At 19.1% G+C, this 21,378-nt stretch overlaps 6 protein-coding genes across 6 annotated transcripts in view; 4 read left to right on the plus strand and 2 right to left on the minus strand.

Annotated features, from left to right (window-relative positions):
• The window catches only part of SRAE_X000055900 (Hypothetical protein), a gene marked incomplete at both ends in the record, with an annotated part of 415 nt that extends 248 nt beyond the window's left edge, over positions 1–167 (plus strand). The window contains 2 exons of the mRNA XM_024644916.1: positions 1–49; positions 87–167. The exon at positions 1–49 is cut by the window's left edge and continues 44 nt beyond it. Coding sequence (XP_024510428.1) covers positions 1–49; positions 87–167 — 130 coding nt within the window. The remainder of the gene's footprint in view (positions 50–86) is intronic.
• Positions 168–2,755: 2,588 nt separating this feature from the next.
• Positions 2,756–5,052, minus strand: SRAE_X000056000 (Hypothetical protein; the record flags this gene model as incomplete). The annotated part of the gene is made up of 3 exons (XM_024644920.1): positions 2,756–2,968; positions 3,026–4,238; positions 4,334–5,052. 3 exons carry the CDS (start codon positions 5,050–5,052, stop codon positions 2,756–2,758), a joined length of 2,145 nt encoding a protein of 714 aa, XP_024510429.1.
• Positions 5,053–8,676: 3,624 nt separating this feature from the next.
• Positions 8,677–9,719, minus strand: SRAE_X000056100 (Elongation of very long chain fatty acids protein; the record flags this gene model as incomplete). The annotated part of the gene is made up of 3 exons (XM_024644921.1): positions 8,677–8,777; positions 8,829–9,021; positions 9,084–9,719. 3 exons carry the CDS (start codon positions 9,717–9,719, stop codon positions 8,677–8,679), a joined length of 930 nt encoding a protein of 309 aa, XP_024510430.1.
• A 3,378-nt stretch (positions 9,720–13,097) lies between these two features.
• SRAE_X000056200 (Protein kinase domain and Protein kinase-like domain-containing protein) lies at positions 13,098–15,247 on the plus strand (the record flags this gene model as incomplete). The annotated part of the gene is made up of 3 exons (XM_024644922.1): positions 13,098–13,437; positions 13,487–14,972; positions 15,067–15,247. 3 exons carry the CDS (start codon positions 13,098–13,100, stop codon positions 15,245–15,247), a joined length of 2,007 nt encoding a protein of 668 aa, XP_024510431.1.
• Positions 15,248–16,395: 1,148 nt separating this feature from the next.
• Positions 16,396–17,523, plus strand: SRAE_X000056300 (Infertile crescent; the record flags this gene model as incomplete). Its single annotated transcript, XM_024644923.1, has 2 exons — positions 16,396–16,707; positions 16,756–17,523. The coding sequence occupies 2 exons, from the start codon at positions 16,396–16,398 to the stop codon at positions 17,521–17,523; spliced, it is 1,080 nt and encodes a 359-aa protein (XP_024510432.1).
• Positions 17,524–20,092: 2,569 nt separating this feature from the next.
• On the plus strand, positions 20,093–21,342 carry SRAE_X000056400 (FMRFamide receptor; the record flags this gene model as incomplete). The annotated part of the gene is made up of 4 exons (XM_024644924.1): positions 20,093–20,309; positions 20,363–20,543; positions 20,610–21,095; positions 21,144–21,342. 4 exons carry the CDS (start codon positions 20,093–20,095, stop codon positions 21,340–21,342), a joined length of 1,083 nt encoding a protein of 360 aa, XP_024510433.1.
• Positions 21,343–21,378: the final 36 nt, after the last annotated feature.

Genomic DNA, 21,378 nt, shown 5'->3' on the forward strand with positions numbered 1-21,378 from the left:
AAATGGAGGATTTAGAAATTCAGATATAAAATATCTTTTTGGTCATGGTGTAAGTAAACTTATAGTTATTTAACTTTATTTTGCAGTCCATGGAGAGTCATAAATTAGGTTCAAAATATGATGGTATTAAAGACACACTTACGAGTTATATGAATGGTAGAAAGTAGAAAAAACTAAAATGTTTTAGTCTTACGAAAGAAAAATGACCAATTATAATTTACATCATTTGTTATGAACAACAATATTTTTATACAAAGGTTAATTGTCATTATTTTTAAATAGAAGATAACAAAATATTCCTTAAAGTATAATTTTATTATGTTGATGTGAATTTATAATTATTCATTTTTTTTAATAAAAATTTTAATCGTTAATTTTGTACTGTTCAACAAGATGCAATATATAATTTTTATTTTAAAAAAAATTGTGCTATATTTTAAAATGTATTAAAAGTAGAATAAATCATCATTTAATGCAAAAGTTTATTATCAAACTATAAAAAAAAATTTTTTTTATCAATCTTTATTAGGTAAAAACAAATTTTTTGAATAGTCTTTAAAAAAAATTTTTTTATTTAATTTCATAAACGATTTTTTTAAAGATAGAATTATCACATACAAAAACGATAAAAACTTTCATCTTTACATCTAATTGAACAATATAAAAAATATATAGTTTAATACGTTTTTAATAATCTAATATTAATAGCAAAAATAGATATAAAATAAATAAAGTAAAAATACATGTCTTGGTTAAATAATTCAACCTTTTTAAAAACAACTGTTATTTTTTTACTTTTCCCAATGCTTGTACATTACAATTATTAAATAGAAAAGAAAATAAATAATTTTTCCTTTCAATATAATCCACGTTTTTTAATAAATAATGTAATATTAAAACAATTCAATTGTAAAAGTATCATTATTAAAAACAAAGAAATTTCATTATTATATTTTTTCTGGTAGATCTAAGTATAGAACCACAATAGCATAATTTAAATGGTTTTTTTATATTATTTTTTTGATTTTTTAATCTATAATAACAATCATTTTCAAGAAGATGATACATAATATAAAAGACATAAAATGTTATATTGTAGTTACACGTAAAATAATAAGCAAATACGTGTTGGTTGAATAATATAGAAAAAATTTAAAAAAAATCTTTATTAACATTTATTTCTTAAAAATAGTTAGTACATAAAATAATTACTTAGACCAAAATTATTTTTAAATTGTTCAAAAATTAAGATTATATAAATTTCCATTTTTTATTACGTTTAGTTAATAATTGAATTTTTCTACAGTTAAAATTCTATTCTCTGTTTACTATACAATTTCAAGTTTATTCTTCTTCTCTCTTTACATTTATTTTTATGCAATAATTGTAGTATTATTTATTATTAAACATTTTATGGTTTGTAATCCAACTAAATTAAGTGTTTAATTAGGAGGCAATAATATAAATGAAAAAAAAACTGTTTTCGTAGTCACATGCAAGATTTAAAATGTAGATTAATTTTTGTATCATTCTAAGTGTATTAAAAATTTATAAAAAGTATAATATAATATGTTTTTTGAACTTTTTTTTTTTAATTCTAAATAATTTATTCATTATTATCATATCATTAAAAATAACATTTAAAAACAGAATTTAAACGCAATCAAATCAATTGCAAGAAAGTAATAAATAATTGATAATTTTTTTAAGAATTAATTTAGAGTCAGAAATGTAAAAATATTATTTATATTAATTTCAATTTGATTAACAGTTATATAACATTTTAAAGATTTATTCAAAAAGCAATAATTAATTACTTAATTTTTTAAAAATATTTAATGCTACATAGATTCTTAAACTAAATATAATTTATCATAACATAATTAATGTTTTTTATTTTTTTATGCTATAATTCATTTACAATTGTAGACTTCCTCTATGAAAACAAAATATACTACCATTTTCATCATATCTAAAGATTTATATTAAGATTATCAAACTAAATAAATTTTGATAAAGAAAATTAGTAGTTTAACTTTGCTTCTAATATAAAGAAATGATTGATATAATTATCTATTTAAAAATAATCTTTTTTTTAAATATATAATTATTCCTTTTTTTATATAATTCTCATTTTTAAGTATTAAAAAAATGTAACATGAAACATGTTTTTCATGTTAATATTTTTTTTAAAGAATAATGGTAAGAATATAATTAGTAATCTTAAATAAAATACCTACATAAAACTATTTATATTTGATTCTTTAATAATAAAAGAAGAAAAAGAAAATTTTATAATCACAATTTAAAAAGTTACATTTATAAAATATTTCCAACAATTATATTGTATTTTTTTTATCATAAATATATCGAAAAATAAAAAAATATTTACATAATTTTTTTAATATATTGACAAACATTTTTGGATAAATAATATTAAGCAAAATAAATTTTTATCAATTTGTTTTTAAATTATTTTTTTGATACTAAATGTTAACTTATACTTTCATTATGGAAAATAATAAAAGTTTATTTATAAAGGAAAGCTATCACAATTATTATTTGTATAAATTATTTAAAAATATATCAAATATTTAAATACAAACATGTTTTATTTATTGAATAAATGATAAAAAAAAAGTTAATATAACAACAAACTGAAATTTTTCTAATGTTTTATCATTTAAAAAGAAACTAAAAATTTTACAAATGAAAAAAAAAAATTGCATTTTATATATTTTCTCAATAAGAGTATTTATGTTGAAAATGCTAATGAAGATCTCCATGGATGTTGAGTAATATTATCTTCAATTTTTGAAATTCTTTCCATATTAGATGATGGTATATTATTTCTAGTATTTACTGTTGATAGACGATTAGGATTTTGTTGATGTCTTATATATTTTTGTGGTTGGCTATTTATCTTTTTAATATCTTTTATTTGAGGTGGTTTTATTTTTGAGTAATACTATAAAAAAAAAATTTATATACTATGTTATTTATCTACTAATAATAATTAACTTACACTTTCAATTTGATCATCATTTCTATTTGATGGTGAAAGATAATCTGGTTTTGGAATATATGGTAAATTTAGATGATGATGTTGTTTTGCTTTATGTTCTTCATAACTTGGTGGAAGTTTATTCTTATTTTTTAATAAATATTCTGTACTATCTTTTTCTTTTTTTGCAAGAAAATTATTTCTAGTTGCTTCTAAATCAAACATGGCCGCTTTTGATTTAACATTTGAGTGTATTGATAACAATTCCTCTTCATTTGGAGATTTTTGCGAAACATCAACTAAATAATCCGTATCATTTTTGGTACAATTACTATCTTTATTAAAATTATCATCTATACCAAAATATTTTACCTTAATATTTTTTTCATTTTTTGGTAAATGTTTAATATTTTCAATTTCAATATTATTATTATCTTTTCTAATAAATTCTGGTAAAGGTTTATTCATAAAATTTTTATTTGCACAAAATATCTCTTTATCCAATCTATTTTCAATATCTTTAACCCATGAAAAATCAATATCAGAAGTTTCACTTCTTGTATGAGAATAATTTGTTGTTGAATTAATTGTTTGAAGTGATGGATTTATACTTCTAGTAGATATTGTTCCTCTTGAATTATTACTATTTCTTTCTTTTGATGAAGAGATTGATGGTCTTGATATTGAGCCATCAAATAATGAATCACTTGTTGTATCATGATAACTATTTCTTTCATCAATCATCATTTTTTGAGGTGGTGTTGGTGCAGAGAATGTTTTACTTTTATATGGTGTTGATGTACGATTATCTTTATGATTTATATTTGATAAATTAAAATTAATACTTGAAACAGAACTTTGCGTATTAAAACCATCTTTTGGTATTTCAGAATACATATTATTAGATAATCGTTGTATTGGAATTTCTCTGACTTCATTATCATTATTATTATTAATAGATTTTTTAATAATATTTAATGGTAGTGGTGGATGTTCAAATGATGTATTAAGACTAGTATTTTCTCCAGTTCTATTATGTTCACTATTACTACTTCTACAACTTTTAATTTCACGTCTCATTTTTGTTCCATTAATATTTTCATTTTGATTTGATGTTGAATTATTTCCAGACGATTCAGAGGTGCAAACAATACCACTTGATGTATCTTCACCATCATAATCATTTCTATTATGGTAATCGGATATTGTTCCAGTATGTAGGTTAGATTGTGAACTAAAATAATAAATAATTGTTAATATATAATTTATGTATATGTATTTAAATTTATAATCTCTAAATTAATATCTTTTTCTTATAATAAAACATACCTACTAACTCTTGAAGTACCGCCATGATAATCTATTAATGATGTAGCATTATGACTTTTTTCTTCATAATGAAAACTTTTACGATACATCTTTTTATTTGCCATCTTTTTCTTATCATTTAAACGTCCAGATCTTGGTAAATGTTCAGGTATTTCTATATTACTATGTGTTAAATTGTCAAGTGATGTTGCACGCCCTTGATGTTTTCTTCTTAAATCATCAAATGGTACCATACCTGGCATTAATACAGGCATAATAGGTCCTGGAGGATATGGTATAATAGTATCACCAGATGTAGACATTTTTTTCATCATTTTTTTATGAGCTTTTTGCCATTTTTTATATGATTTAACATCCATTGGTGGTCCTTGTACAACAACATATCCAGGTGGTATTTTTCCATTACCTGGAAAAGGAAGAGGATTTTGATTAATTCCACCAATAATTTGTTTTGAATTATTTCCAAGTTCATTTAATGATAATCTTGAAGACATTTTATTATTATCCATTTTATAAGAAATTGGTTCTGGATTATTTAAACAATGCATTGATTGATGTAATGCTGAAACTTTAACTGGTGATAATGGTGAATTTACTGATCTTGGAATTGGTATCATTCCAGGTTTAAAATAATACATTCCTGGTGCATTAATATATCCAGGATTTTGAATAAATTTTGTATTTGGAGGTAATTGTGTTCTTGAATTCTTATTACCCATTTTCTAAAAATAAAAAAATAAATAATAATATTTTATATATAAAAAGTCAATAATAATATTAACAATAACATCAATAATAATAATATAAATAAAATATAATCGAGTAAATTTTTAAAATTATATAACTTTCCTCTACTTATAACTAAAATTTTGTCTCTCCAAATGAAAGTTTAATACAATAAATGATAAGAGTTTTAAACTCTTATTAAGAAGTGTTTTGTTGATGTAATTGTTTAAAATAAACATATTTATGTAAAGTAAAAATATTACTTATATATAATATATATTTCAGGTTACAAAAATTTTTTTATATTAAACTATTTATAGATTATAATAATGAAAATAAAAGAGATAATAATATTTAAAAAAAAAAAGATAAACACAAACATTTTCTCATATTTTTGTTTTTAAAAAAAAAATACTATATATATTGATATAAAAATACTAAAGAAGGAATTAAGTTTTTTTTTCCTTATCTTTCTTCCTTTTATAATGTTACAATCAAGTTTTTAAAATAATTATAAAATAGATATAAAAAATATTAAATGAATAATGATTTTATTACTTTATTAGTGAGTTACTTAATTAAATGATACATAAATATGTGTGTTAAATTGATTAATTTTTATATAAAAAAAATTAATGGTATTTTTTTTGTTAAATCCTTGATATATTAAATAAAAATATATACCTTAAAGCATCATAATATAAAGATAAAAAAAAATAGTTGATTTGATAAATATTTAATGGTGGGAGTGTTTAAAAAGGAGGTTTTTGATTTTAAAGATACTTAAATGTATATCATTACTATCTAAATACTAATTAAAAATATTTTGTATGTAAATTCTATCTTAATAGTTTATTTCATGCCGTGATCATAAATAAAATATAAATATCACCCTATGACTATTATAAAATGTCTTTGTTATAAAATTATAACCTCTTAAATGATATATTTATAATATTAGATTATTACATATATAATAAAAACATAACATTATAAAAATAGGGTGAATATAAATGAGTAACAGCGGAAAAAGATCTAAAAATAATAATCTTGGCATGATTATTGTATCATTACACAATCATAATAAATAACAAATAATAATTACAAAAATATAAATAATTGTATGCTTAAATGTCATAAAAGTTATAATGGCAATGACTATATATATATATTACTATTAAAAAGTGAAACTATCTAATGTAAATATTCATACTCATAAAGAGTTTAAATAAATAAACTACATTTTCCATGACAATAGATGATCAAAAAGAAATATTGTTAAGATGGATCATTAGAATGAATAGTTAAACAAATTAGAATAATAATAAAAAAAGGTGTATGAGAAATACGGCAAATTTAAAATGTAGATGTTTAAAGATGTTTAACGATAGATAAATATATTTAGATATCTTATCAATAGCATACAATACCTATTCGAGGTCACAAATCATATAAGATAGTGGTTTAAAAGAGTCAAACATTATTTATTAATAATAAAAATAGCAATAAGTTTCTTTATTTAAAGATTTTAAATCTTAAAATTGATCAAATATATTGAAGAAAGATTTGTTATGTTGAGGTATTGTAAGACCAACCGACTTTATAAATAATAAATAAATAAATTATTATAAAGAGTAACAAAGATGAGGTAGGTGATAATTATGGTATATTTATACTAAAAGTGGTGAGAAATATATTTCTATAATATAGATATTGAATATATATATAGTAAATCGGTTTAATATTAAAAAATTTGTAAATAATATTTTGTTTAGTATACACTTAAAAGGTATTTACCTATAATAAATTATTATTATATTTTAATATAAATAATATAAATGAAGATGAGAAAAAAAAAAACCTTTTTATATATAACGTTTTAATTGTTTCATAAGAGAATACTACACATGGATATTTATTAACAATACACAATAAGATCAATTGCAAAATGTAAATTTGGTGAAAAAATGTATTGTTAAAAATAATAATAATGAAAGATATTAGTATATAGAATTGTTGGAACTTGTTCATTTATTCAAATATATAGTGACTAATTATCATGTTCAAGTTCTTTTAAAAAATAGAATATAATAAGCAATATAATATATATATGAATAAAGTCATGTTAAATTGATGAATGAATATGACAAAAAATAATTATAAAAAGAATTATAAATAGGGAGTAATGAAAAAATTTTATCATCTAAAATCTGATGTAAATAATAGAAAAAACTAAGGATAAAAAGAAATGGAAGAGAAGTTAAAGATATTATGATAATAATATATTAAAAGGGTATAATTTATAAATTTCTTTATTAATAAAATAAATGTCTTTTGTCAGATATGTTTACATCTATCTAAAAAAATAGTTAAAATTATATACCTCTTTTACTTCTTATACCTAAAACTGTTATCTTATTCATCAATCATTTCTCAATACCTCATTTCCTTTTTACCTTATAACCTTCAAAATATACCTGGACACGGTCATTTAACATGTCAAAAGCAGTTGACATAGGTAACATTTTCTATTGTTCTTTAATAAATACTTTTTTCCTTTTTAATATGACACTAATAATAATGACTAGTTTCAAGAAATACCGGCATTTTAAATTATAAACAAAGTGACAAATAAAAAAATTTTTTATAAAAAAAAGAGTAAATTTAAGTAAATAAATGATTTTAATTCTTTATATTTATTATTGTTAACATAAAAAAAATTTTTTTTAAATAAATCATTTGTTTAAATTATATTTTTATTATTATATTTAAAAAAAAAAACAGATGGTCTATGAAATGTGTTCTTTATTATTCTTTATGTAAAAGCTTCAATATTTATATTTCAAAAAAAGTATTAAATAAAAGACATTACTTTAATAATAACTGATTAATGTTCCAAATTTTAATGTTTTTAAAATTGTTTTGTTTCTCTTTAAAAATGCAAAAAAGATATCATCACAGCAAGATAAATATTTGATTTTAATTAAATTGAAAATTCTTTTAATATAATTATAATATAAAAAGAAGTTTTCCTTTAATTAGTGTCATTATTATATTTTTACAAAAAAAAGATGATCTTTATAAAAAATTTGTTGTTTTTAAAGAAAGTAAAATTAAGGTAAAGGTCAAGAGGAAATCATATACTACATTTTTTCTAATCAATCTTTTTCATAAAAATAATTTTTAACCATTTTAATTTAAACTTCTGGTTTATAACAATAAATAAAGTTAAAAATATTTAAAATTTATATGAAAGAACAATTATTTTTGAACTTTGATAAAATTAAACTTTTGATTCTTTGGGAAAATTATTTGTTACAAATTAAATACATTAAACAATTAATTTAGAATATATTTAATTATTATAAACAACAAATCAAGTTTGTTAGTATAATTTATTATAAGATACACAGAAGAATACAATATTTCCATACAATTTAAAGTAAATTAATTATGTTATAATTGTCAAAAACTACACTCTAGAATTTTTATACATAAAAGAGAAATAAGTAGATTAATAACAATTTGTCCCAAAAAAAATGTATAAAAAATAAAGATGGTACATATATATCCATCTTTTTTTTTTTTATTTTGTTAATATGAATTGTAAAATATATCTAATCAACTCTAGCTGCACGACGTCTTAGTTTGCTCGTTGATTTATGTTGCGATATATGATTTTCTAATACTTCAACAGTCTGACTATTTGAATTGATATCTGCAACAAATTTTTTAATTAATGATTTTATTTCTTCATCATTCTTCTTACCTTCTTTTACTTGTTTTTTGTCATATCTATTATTCTTTGAAAGGTATGCTTGATAGAAGAAATGACAAAACAAGAGAAAATATGAAAAATATATTCCAAATGAATAATATAAATTTTCCCATGTTTGTTGACATTTTCCACCTGATCCTTTAATTTTATATACAGCAATACCTATTGTAACACCACCAATCATCTAAAAAAAAATATAATAAAAAATTTTTTAATAAATAAAATATAAATAATTATTATTATTACTTGAAGAATTTGAAGAGTTGTAATAATCATAGCAGCAAATTTTGGAACTTTAATTTTAAGAGCACGTAAAGCATAATAAGAATACATAAAAGCATGAACTGTATAATTCATCCAAATAAACCATCTTCCGGATGCAGTATGATCTTTATAAGCATGCCATGTATAAACAAGAACAGTAACATGATGATACCAATGTAAAAATATTAATGGTTTTTTTCTTAAAATAATAAATGCAGTATCACCAAATTCAGCAACTTTTGACATAGCAAATAATTCTGTCCAAAGACCAGTTAATCCCATTGCATATGATGCTGTACAGATAGAATATTGAAGTGAATTACTTGTAATAGCCCATATCATTTCAGGTGTCATTCTTAAAACACCACATATAGAAAAAATAGCTAAACCAATATTCCATAAAACTAGTAGAGTATCTAATTTAAATGGTTTTTTAGTTTCCATTATTTTTCTACCACCATAAATTGCTACAATATATGCTAATGACCAAGTAAAAGAATGATACCAATTTTTTTGCATCCATTCTGTTGATTTAAAAGTATCAAAATTTTCTTCCCATCTTGTTACAAATGAATAGTTACTGTTATCAAAAGTTTTTTCATAGTGATAAAGAGCCATTCTTCTATGGATGCTATAAAATAAAAATAAAAAATATTACTAATTATAAAATATTATTTATTACTTAAGATATATAACCGATAATAAATAATAATTTTAAAATTAATTATATAAAAAATAAAGAATTAATAATAAAAAAAAATAATGGTATGTAAAAATGGATATATATCAACAAAACAACATTGTATTTTAATAATTCGTAACCAAGATTTTTCACCAAATAATAAACAAGTCTTTTTAAGGCTAATATATCACAACTAGATATTTTTTTTATACATATTCTATTTAATCGTTAAATATTATTATTTTTAAATTTTTTTTTGCTAACATCTAAAATTAAATTATATAGATTTCATTTTATAATAAATATTTCTATATTCATATATTATATAGGGAAACAAAAGAGGAAAATACTAAATAATATAAAAAAATTTATAATTTACATTCCAGGAAATAACCTGAAACTGTATTCCTTTAATATAATTAATAACATATAATTTACTAATTTTATGTTTTTTTTTATTATTATTATTTAATAGAGAAAAAAAAAAACATAAATTATGATATAGTATAAAAATAATTTTTAAACATAAATAGTTCAGTCTCAGGGCATATGTTTAATTAATGATAAGAGAAAGTATCCTTTCACCTATTTTTATATCTTTATAGATTATATAAAAGAGGTCGAAATTAAATTATAAATTTGATTTTGTTCAAAAATATTTCTACTTTTCTAATTGAATTATCTGGTATAATTAAAGTATAATGTTGTAATAGTTAGATAGGTAAATATTATAATATAACACGAAATGTTAGAAAGTATATTCCAGAAAATTTTAATTTTAAATTAATTATATCTATTTAAAATAAAGTTAATATTTCATTTGACTATATTGTTTCTTTTAAAGATGTTACATTTTGTGATATGAAATTTAAAAAGAAGTCGAAAAGAAAAATTAAGAGAAAAAGAAAGAAAGACAAAAAGGAAATAACTTTAAAACAATTAATTATTTTTGAAGGCAAATGACATCCTCCTAATTTAACAATACAAAGATGAATATCATGTTAATTTTAAACAAAACTATGTATCAATAAATTTAATGATAGTATATTAAAGAAAAAAAAAATTTACAAACATTTGATATATTATCTTTATTTAAATATAATAAGAAAAAAATACTTTTGATATTTTATCTTACAACATTGAGATTGTTGGAAAGATATATTAAGGTAATAAAACATTTTAAGATTTTTTTTTTTCTAATTATAGTTTAAAATAAAGTAAAAATAGATATTTTATATTAAAAAAGAAAAAAATTTTTAAATAAAATATTATTTAAAAAATAAAAATAAATGTAATATACTTAACTTTAAAGTTGAATTAACTTATTAGGATTATACTATAAAAATAAAATTATACCCAATTTTTATAAGACTTACTTTTGTAATAAATTATAGAGTCAAGTTATTTAAATAATATATAATATAAACATAAATTTGTGATGCATATCTATTTATAAATTATCCAACAAAATGAAAAATTTATATTATTATAAATAAAAGAAATATATATTCAGCGTATTAATAAAATATTATTGTAACAAGGGTAATGTATTCTTAAATAAAAAAATGTTTATATAAGAATCATTTATTTTTTAAACATTTATTATCTTTCTTTTATAAAATCATTCTTTTCATCAAACAAAATATATCTTTTATAAATTTATATTCTTTTTAGACATGATATATATATATATATATATTTATATAAGTACTTATATTCTTTTATATAATAATATTATTATTTGTAATAAATAATGGCAAAATATAAAGAGAAAACAATATTAAAGTGTATAGTTTTTGATATAATAATTTATACCCTATTACATATAACTTGAACAGAAAAGGTTACTAAAATTACTCTATCTGGATACGTTTGAAATGACGGTTAAAAAGAAATAGTTTGAGTGCTTTTAACAATTTATAAATACCATCCTCTGCTCGCTTGATGTTTAATATATGTATACGTAATATCACCATATGTATGTCAGCACTTATTTTAGGTAAAGACACTATATATAATTATAGCTACTATGTTATAAAGTTTAAGAATTTACTAAAAGGTTACATATAATAAAAATACGTGACCTGGAACTTAAGAAAAATTAACAAAAAAAAATTAACAGAAAAAAATAAGATTATTGTAATTTAAATTATAATTTTATAATTCAAAATAAATAATAATTTATAAATAATATAAAAATTTTTTTTTTAACCGTACTTATAAGATTCTTTTGTTATGACAATGTAAAGAAAAAAAAATTAAAGAAATACAAAACATTTAAATTAATACTTATGAAACAATATTAAATGACAAAAATAAAGAATAATAAAAATTATATAAAATAATTTTTTTTGTCGTTTATATATGATAAATACAAAAGTGTAAATTTGGTATTATGACTCATATTTTTATACTAACAAAGAAAAAATAATAAAATTAATTTTTTCTCATAAAAATAAATTAAATAAAAATTTGATAACTATACTATATGATAGATAAAACATATTATATGTATTTAGAAAAAATTTTTAACTATATATGAATATTTATAAATGATAAAGATAGTAGTTAATCATAAAGAATAATTAATAATCATACAATGAGTAATATATTAATGGATATATAATTGATAAGAAATATTAAACCATTGAACATATATAAAATACAATATGTAGATAATTGATAAATATTTAAAATTTTTAAATAATAATGTATATTTATGTTATGTGTGAATAATCATGATTAAATCGTTATAATAAAAAGTAATACTATGTATCATTTATTATATATTATATAAATAATTTTATACGTGGTCATCTTTTTTTTTTTTTTTTTCTACAAATCATCAGTTTGTGATTGTATTGTAAACTACTAGTAATCTAATCAAGTACTTTTTAATTATTTTTGGTCCCAATCTGATTATTTTTATTTGTTACATTATTTATTTTTTATTTAAGTTTTTTAAAAAAAAGTGTGAATATATAAAAAACATTGATATACAATTTTTAAAATAACATTAAAAGATAAAGATCAAAAAGTAAAAAGGTAATGATAAGTTAAATTTACATTTTTATATATAACAATTTATAAGATAATAAAAGTATACTATTTATACCTTATCATAAAGAATAAAATATTATAAAAAGTCCTTAATATTTGATAATGATTAGAAAGAATAAAGATAATATTAATAAAAAGAAAGTATTTACATTTTTCATATTCAAAATTTATTATCAATACTTATTTATATACATATATATTTTTTTTTGTTATATACTATAATATTTTATTACATAAAATTTATATTTGTAATAATGAATGAAAAAAAAAGTCTTATACCAACAATATTAATAAATGAAGAAGATGAAAATAATGTTAAAAAAAATTATCACAGAAAAAGTTCTTTAACAGTGCCAAAATTATATTCATCTAATGTTAATCAAAATAAATTTTTTAGAAGACCAAGTACATATGCTATTCCATCTATTGAAATTATTGAAGAATCTTCACCTGCACATTCAACTAGAAATAATTCTATATCAAGTAATGAAATTTTTGATTGTACTAAAGATGATGATAGTATAATAATACCTAAATGTTTTAAAAATAATTTTTTAATAACAGAAACTGATTATAATAGTATAATAAAAATAAGTAAGTTTTAAAAAAAAAAATTTTTAATAATATTTAATTATTATATTAGAAAAACTTGACAAGAGTAGTAATCGTTTTGGTAAAGTATATAAATTTTTGGAGACAAATGAAATGATTGAAATAGCTGGAACTAGATTTAAACTAGAACTTCTTGCAACATGGGATCAAAATACTAATATTATACAAAAACAATTAACACAATTACTTGATGAATTAAAATATTTTTCAGAACTTAAACATCCCAATTTAATAAAATATTTTGGTTGTTATAAAACACCAGAAAAACTAACAATGTATCGTGAATATTTACCTAATGGATCAATAGAAGATCGTATTGAAAAAGAAGCTATAATTGAGGTTCTTGCCATTAAATGGTTACGCCAATCAGCAGAAGCATTAAAATTTTTACATAATTTACAACCACCATTAGCACATAAAAATTTAAAAGCATCAAATATGTTATTAACAATTAGTGAGGATGTTAAATTATCTGATATTGGTCATTCAATACAAATAAATAGTAAAGAGGATTATGATGAAACATCATCAACATTTCCTACAAATTATAGAAAAACATTATTAATGACTGCTCCAGAACAAATAAAATATATAACAGAACCATATAAATTAACTCCATCTAATGATATATGGAATTTAGGATGTATTTTTGTTCAAATGTTAACACAAAAATTACCATATGAAAATGAATTAAAAGATTTACTTGATACTGCATTATATAAACATTTAGAAGAAAATATATATCTTACTGAATTTCAACAACTTTCATATAATGGAGATACTTTATACCAAAATGGAAGTATTGAAGCAAAAAAAATAATAAATGATATTTTAATTATTAATGAAAAAGATAGACCAACTGCTATAGATATATTAAATTATGAACCATTAAAAGTTAACAAAAGACTTTTTGATGTTCATCCATTACCAATGGCAAAAAAAAGAAGATATAGTTCTTCTAAAAATAATCATGATAATAATTATGATGAGAAACTTGTTTCAAGAAAAATTACAACATATGGAAAGAAAAAAAAAGTTTTTTCACCATTATTAAAAAGATTTGTTAGTTTAGATTCTGATGATATTAATAGTGATGATGAGATTGATGATAAAAATGAAAATTTTTTTCATAAAAACAATGATAATGATAATGATAGTAATGATGATGAGTCAAATGAAAATGAAATTGAAATTCCCAAAATAACCGATAATAGGTATATAGCAAAATATTTTACCAGCAAATTATTAATATTTTTAACATTTTTTGTTCGTTGGAGTATATTAGTTCTTTTAACATCAATAACATTATTTTCATTTGCATCATTTGTATTTGTAGGAATATATATAATTTATAATAGTATTAATTTGATCTGCCAATGTCATTTAAATGAAGGATTTATTGTTTTAATTGCACTTATTCTTCTTCCAATATTAATATTATTAGGTTCATTATGTTGTAATAATGCATGTCAAAGGTATGCAGTAGCGGAAGAAAAAGGAAAATTGAAAAAATCAAAGTAAGTGTAAAAAGTTAATAAATAAAAGATTAATAAAACATGCATATATTTTTATATCAATAATATAAAATTATTATTATTTTTTTTTTTTTAGATTATATTATCCTCAACCACAAAAAGATATAAAATTATGTGGTGTTATAGTTGTTGTTGGATCAAATCATCAAGAAAAAAATATTTTACATAAAAAGAAGAGGGTTGATGATGACGACCCAACAGCAGCAATGAATTTAGAAAAAGGAAAAATTGTTAATGATATTGCAAAGTTAGCTTAAAAAATACATACATATATTATATAAGTTTTATCTTTTTTATGATAAAATATATTTACAATTTAAATTTGACTATTAATTCGTTTATTATTTTTATATAAATTTTATAAATATATTTTAATAAATTATTCATTTTTAACATTTTTACAATAATATAATAATGTTAAGATGGATTTCTAAAAATATAATGTAATATGTATACATATATATATTTATATTTTATTTTTATAATCTATCTAAAATGTATAGATCATATCAAATGTTATAAACGTTAATAAAAGACAGTCATAAGATAATAGTTTATTACATTACACCAGAAGTTATTCTACTTGCCATATATTAAAAAATTTTAGGAAGATAGTTTTATCAAATTGATTTATTATTTTTATGTATATATACATTTTAATATAATATATATATATATATGTGTTTGTATTAACATTGATAAATTAATCCAATTTCCATTTAGACTAATAATAAAATTTCAAATGAAATATTCTATACATGATTAGAATAAGATAATTTGGAAAATCTTTTTACTATATTCCCATATATTAATATACAATTTTTATTACCAAATTATTTATTTTTAAAGTAAAATCGTTATCTTCTTAAATGATTTTTACAAGCATTTTCATAATGTATTTTAATTAGTTAAATATTTGGTTATATTTTATATGAATAATAACATAATACATTATCATATCTAAAACTAAAATCATTTTCTATTACATATTAAAAGTGCAAGAATATCTTATCTTTAATTTAAATTCATCAACTAATATTTTAAATGAATATCTATATCACTAAAAATTTGTGACAAAAATTAAAGACATTCTGTCAATTTTTTTTTTTTTTTTTGAAAATAAATTTTATATTGCCTCTTTCGACATTTAATATTTATTTTTTTTCAATGTTATTGGAATGCCGAGTCTCTTTTTATATATATATTTTTTTTTAATACTATTTTTCCATTTTTTTAATCATAATATTATATTATTTAATAAAAAAAAAAGGAAACATAATTACGTGACAATAATAATATTATATAAATTTATAAAATTAATTTTTAAATTGGATTAAAATAGAAAGAGTATAAATTTTTATTATAGTTCACATTTTTTATTGTTTTTTCTTTGTTAACTTAAATTATGGGAGCTACTGTGACAAGGACAAATTTTGAGTGGTCATATACTGAGGAACCACATGCTTCAAGAAGAAAAGAAATACTTGAGAAATATCCTAATATTAAAGATTATTTTGGAATTGATCGAAGTTTTAAATATGTTGTTATTGCTCAAGTATTATTTCAAATTTTATGTGCATATTTATTAAAAGATTCTGATTGGTTACTTATTTGGATTCAAGCATACATTACAAGTGGAACAATAAATCATTCATTAACACTAGCTGTTCATGAAATTTCACATAACATGGCTTTTGGATGTGGTAGGCCTATTGCTGTAAGTTTAATAATAGTAGTATTTAATTAAAAAGTTTTAATATTTAAGAATAGAATTTTTGGTTTTATTGCTAATTTACCTATGGGTGTACCAATGTCAATATCTTTCAAAAAATATCATTTAGAACATCATAAAAATTTAGGTGAGGATATAATTGATACTGATGTTCCAACTGATTTTGAGGCAAGATTCTTTAAAAATACACTAGGAAAATTAATATGGATGTTATTACAACCAATTTTTTATGCATTTCGTCCTTTTGCTATTTACAAGAAATCAATCACTGATTTTGAAATTTTAAATGCCATAGCACAAGTATTTTTTGATTTTCTTATTCTTTATTACTTTGGAGTGAAATCATTTACATATTTATTTGGTGGATTTTTTGTTGGTTTAGGATTACATCCATTAGCTGGACATTACATAAGTGATCATTATGTTTTTACTCCTGGACAAGAAACTTATTCATATTATGGTGTTATTAATAAATTAACATATAATGTTGGACATCATGTAGAACATCATGATTTTCCATTTGTTTGTGGTTCAAATCTTCCAAATATAAGAAAAATTGCTCCAGAATATTATGAAAATTTGACTCATCATGACAGTTGGTTAAAAGTAATGTATGATTTTATTTTTAATCCAAATATGTCATTAAAATCAAGAATAAAAAGAAAAGTAGCTGATGAGTCAGAGTTTCATTTTTATGAACGTGGAATGTATGGTTCATCAAAAGTATACAATATGATGGCTACAATATTATCTAGTATCTATTCAATTATACAATGTCCCAATAAACAAAAGAAGTGTTAATTTTTTGATTAGAAATAAGAAAATATGTACTTTTATAAAGAGAAAATAGATTCTTTTATTACTAATATAAATACTATGATGAATAAACGTTCCATGAAATTTTATTTAATATTATTTAATATTTTTTATCAGAATCAAAATAATTAATAATTTATTACAAACTATAAATATAGTTATATGTTTTCGTAATGAATATAATTAAAAAAACAATTCATTTTTAGATACTGTTATCTCCTTCATTGGATAGCTATTAAAAAATAATTTAATTTCTACTCATTTACATTTAAAAGATACCCTTAAATTATATTTCTTTTTAATTATTGATAGACATAGTATAACACCAATGTAAAGATATATTATTTTTTATTTTTCAAATTAGTTACAATAAATGGTAAAAATATACTTAATGCATTATGATTTTTACAAAAAAAAATTGTGTTAAAAAAATATAAAAAATAAAATGTTTATATTTATAAAAACATTATATTTCTTTTATCATTATAATTGTATTATTTTCGTTTTTTTTCCTCTGTCTATCTAAATAATTGTTTTTAAATACTAAAGTCAATTTATGCTAATGAATTTTATATAAAATATTTTTTTTTATAACCTTCTTTTTTGAAAAAAAAAAAATTATTTTAACTTTATTTTAAGCATATTTAAACAAAAAATAAAAAAGTCTATTATACTAAAAAGGTGTTAAAAATTATTGAAATCGAATTATACTACTTATACTTCTTTTTATAGAATAGTAATATTTCACTTTAATTTATTTGTTTCCAGAAAAATCATTATAATTCGATTAACATTGCTTATCTTTTATTATGGTTAAAGATATAAATTATCAATAAAATTAGTATTGTTTTAATTAAATTTTTAAAAGCATCTACTTTATATAAAATGCAAATTTGAATACTGTACTTTAAGTATTTTTCTATCTATTTTGATAACAGAATTTTTATATTTCCATAATTAAAAATATTTATAAGAAACTAAGTTTCATATAATATGTATTAAATGTTGTTGAAAATCTATGTAAAATTTTTTTTTTTTAAATTCAGATTATATAAAATTTTACCACCTTTAAGTAACATAAAATAATAGCATTTATATTTTATGGTTGATTAAGAAAATATTAATTTTTAAAACTTTGTTTTGAATTATTTGTTTTAATATTAACAATTTAAAAGATAAAAAAAAAAATAAATTTTATCAATCTTTATTGATAATGAGTTCGCTAGTCATTTTTTTTGTTGTTTTTACTCATTTTTATTTCAATATAATTTTTAATATGTCTTTTGTTAATGTCATTTATTATTTCCTCATTACAGATATTTTTTACAATGCATTATTAATTATATTTATATATATGTACAACATATTCCTATAAAAATATAAAAAGAATAATATTTTTTTTTAATATTAATTTACCTTTAATTTAAAAAAAAAAACTAAATTTTTGCTAAAAATTTATAATTAATGACTTTCCGTCAATTCAAGAAAATTATACCATTGAATGATTGATAAATATTATAGTATTAATGTTATTAAAAAAAGGAGAAATATTTATTTAAAAATAGTATAAAAAAAAAATTAATATAATTGAAAAGTTTAACATTTTTATGGAAACTTAGGACTATTTTTTATTTCTTATTTATTAAAGAATACACTTAGAAAGTTTTTTTAATTAATTTTACTATCAATATTGAACTTTTGTATAAAAATAATATCACAGAAATGATATTAAAATAATATTTTTAAAATATAATTTTTTAACTTTTTTAATAACAATTGTTATTCAAACAATATATAGTTTTATAGTTATTTTTTTTATCTCTAAGTTATATATATATTTACAATTAATGATAGCTATTCTAGTTGTTTAATATAAATCACATATCATTAAATCAATTTTTTTTAATACATTTATTACAACATTTAAACATATTTTTGCCATTCAACTACAAATGAAATTATATTATTTCAATATACGATAATAAAGTTGTAGTTTATTATATTTTACTATTTTTAAAAAAAAAAAACTAAATGTTAAGATAATTTTGAACAAACTTTTTAGTTCATTTACTAGAATGTTAAAAAAAATATTTTTTTTTATTTATAATTGTTACACTCCCATTTATCAACATAAAAATTATTAAAATATAAAATTATTTTTTGTCTAATTTTAATCCCTAAATAACTAAAAATTCTACTTCATTGTATCATATCTCTTTTTATCCTTTGTTTTGTTTTATCAAAGAAAATTTTCAAAATCTTCTTAAGTTTTCTTTAAAGATAAATATAAACGTTAATAATTCTTTTTAAATGTTAAATGCTTTACATTTTTTTTATCTATGATAATCATAAAATATTCTAAAGAAGATACAAATTTTTCAATTTTCACACTTTTATTACTTTTTATAAATAGTTAAATATATTAATTTATTAAATTTCTTTTACTTTTTCTTCATTATCTGTTAGAAAAATTTTAGGTTATGGTACTCGAGTCAATTATTTTTAATTTTTAATGGATTCCAAAATCAATCTACCAATTTACGATGACAATAATATGATAAATAATAATTTATCTAATATATCATCAAAAGAATGTTTTTGTAATATAATTACAGAAGATTTAACATTCCAACAAAAAATATTAATTTTAGGATTACTTCCAACTATCTCATTTATTGGTATTATTGATAATATCTTTAATTTTATTATATATATAAGAAATAAAAATTCCGGATCCAGATATCTTGCTTTTTTAAGCATTAGTGATTTTGGTAAATATTTTAATTAACATCTTAAATTTATTTTTAATTACATTTTATTTTAGGAATTTGTTTAATGGGAATACTTGTGATGTTTGCTGATTCATTAAGAACATATAATTATACAATTGATCAAATGTTTAGTAGATGTATGCCATACCTTCAACCACTTTCTTCAATGTTTCAAATGTTTTCAGTATATATTACAGTTGGTGCAGCTATAAATTGTTATTATTCTGTTTCTCCGTAAGTTAATAATATATATATTTATATTTATTTGATACTAAAAATAATTTAACTAAATTTTTATAGTCGTCATAAAAATATTAAAAATTGGTATTCAACCGTCAAATTTGCAAATAAAATAGCTACATACATTTTTGTTTTTATTGTCTTATATAATATTATACTTTTTAAAGAATTAGAAACTGTTTTATGTTTTAGTAATATTTATGGACATGAAATTTATGAATTATGCCCAACTGACTTACGAATAAGTGAAACATATATGACTATTTATAGAGGTTATATGTATGCCATACTTTGTGCTGTATCACCTTTTTTAATACTATGCATTTTAACAATAGGAATATTATCAAATTATAAAAATAAAAATAATAGTAAAATTGAGGAATTTAAAGATAATATGTGTATGAATAATATTGAAATAAATGAATCAAATATAAACCAAAATCATCAAGATGAAGAATCACCAATTGTTTTAATATTAGTAGTTATATTATTTTTAATATGTAATATAATTCCATTAGCAGTCAATATTTGTGAATTTATACCAGGGTAAGATAATATAAAATAATGTATTATATAAGTATTCTTAATTTTTAGACTTCTTAATGAAGAGCAATTACATTTCCTCTCTGATATTGGTAATAATTTAGTTGTTTTTAATGCAACGGCAAATTTTTTTATTTACGCAATATTTTCAAATTCATATAGACAAGATTTATTAAATTATAGTACAAAATTATTTTGCTTTTTTACAAATACTAGATTATTACAAACTTCAGAAGCAGTAATAGTATAATAATCTAATAATAAAAAAAATTTTTTTTTATTAAAA

This window comes from Strongyloides ratti (genome assembly GCF_001040885.1).
Source record: "Strongyloides ratti genome assembly S_ratti_ED321, chromosome : X".
Lineage (NCBI taxonomy): Eukaryota > Metazoa > Nematoda > Chromadorea > Rhabditida > Strongyloididae > Strongyloides > Strongyloides ratti.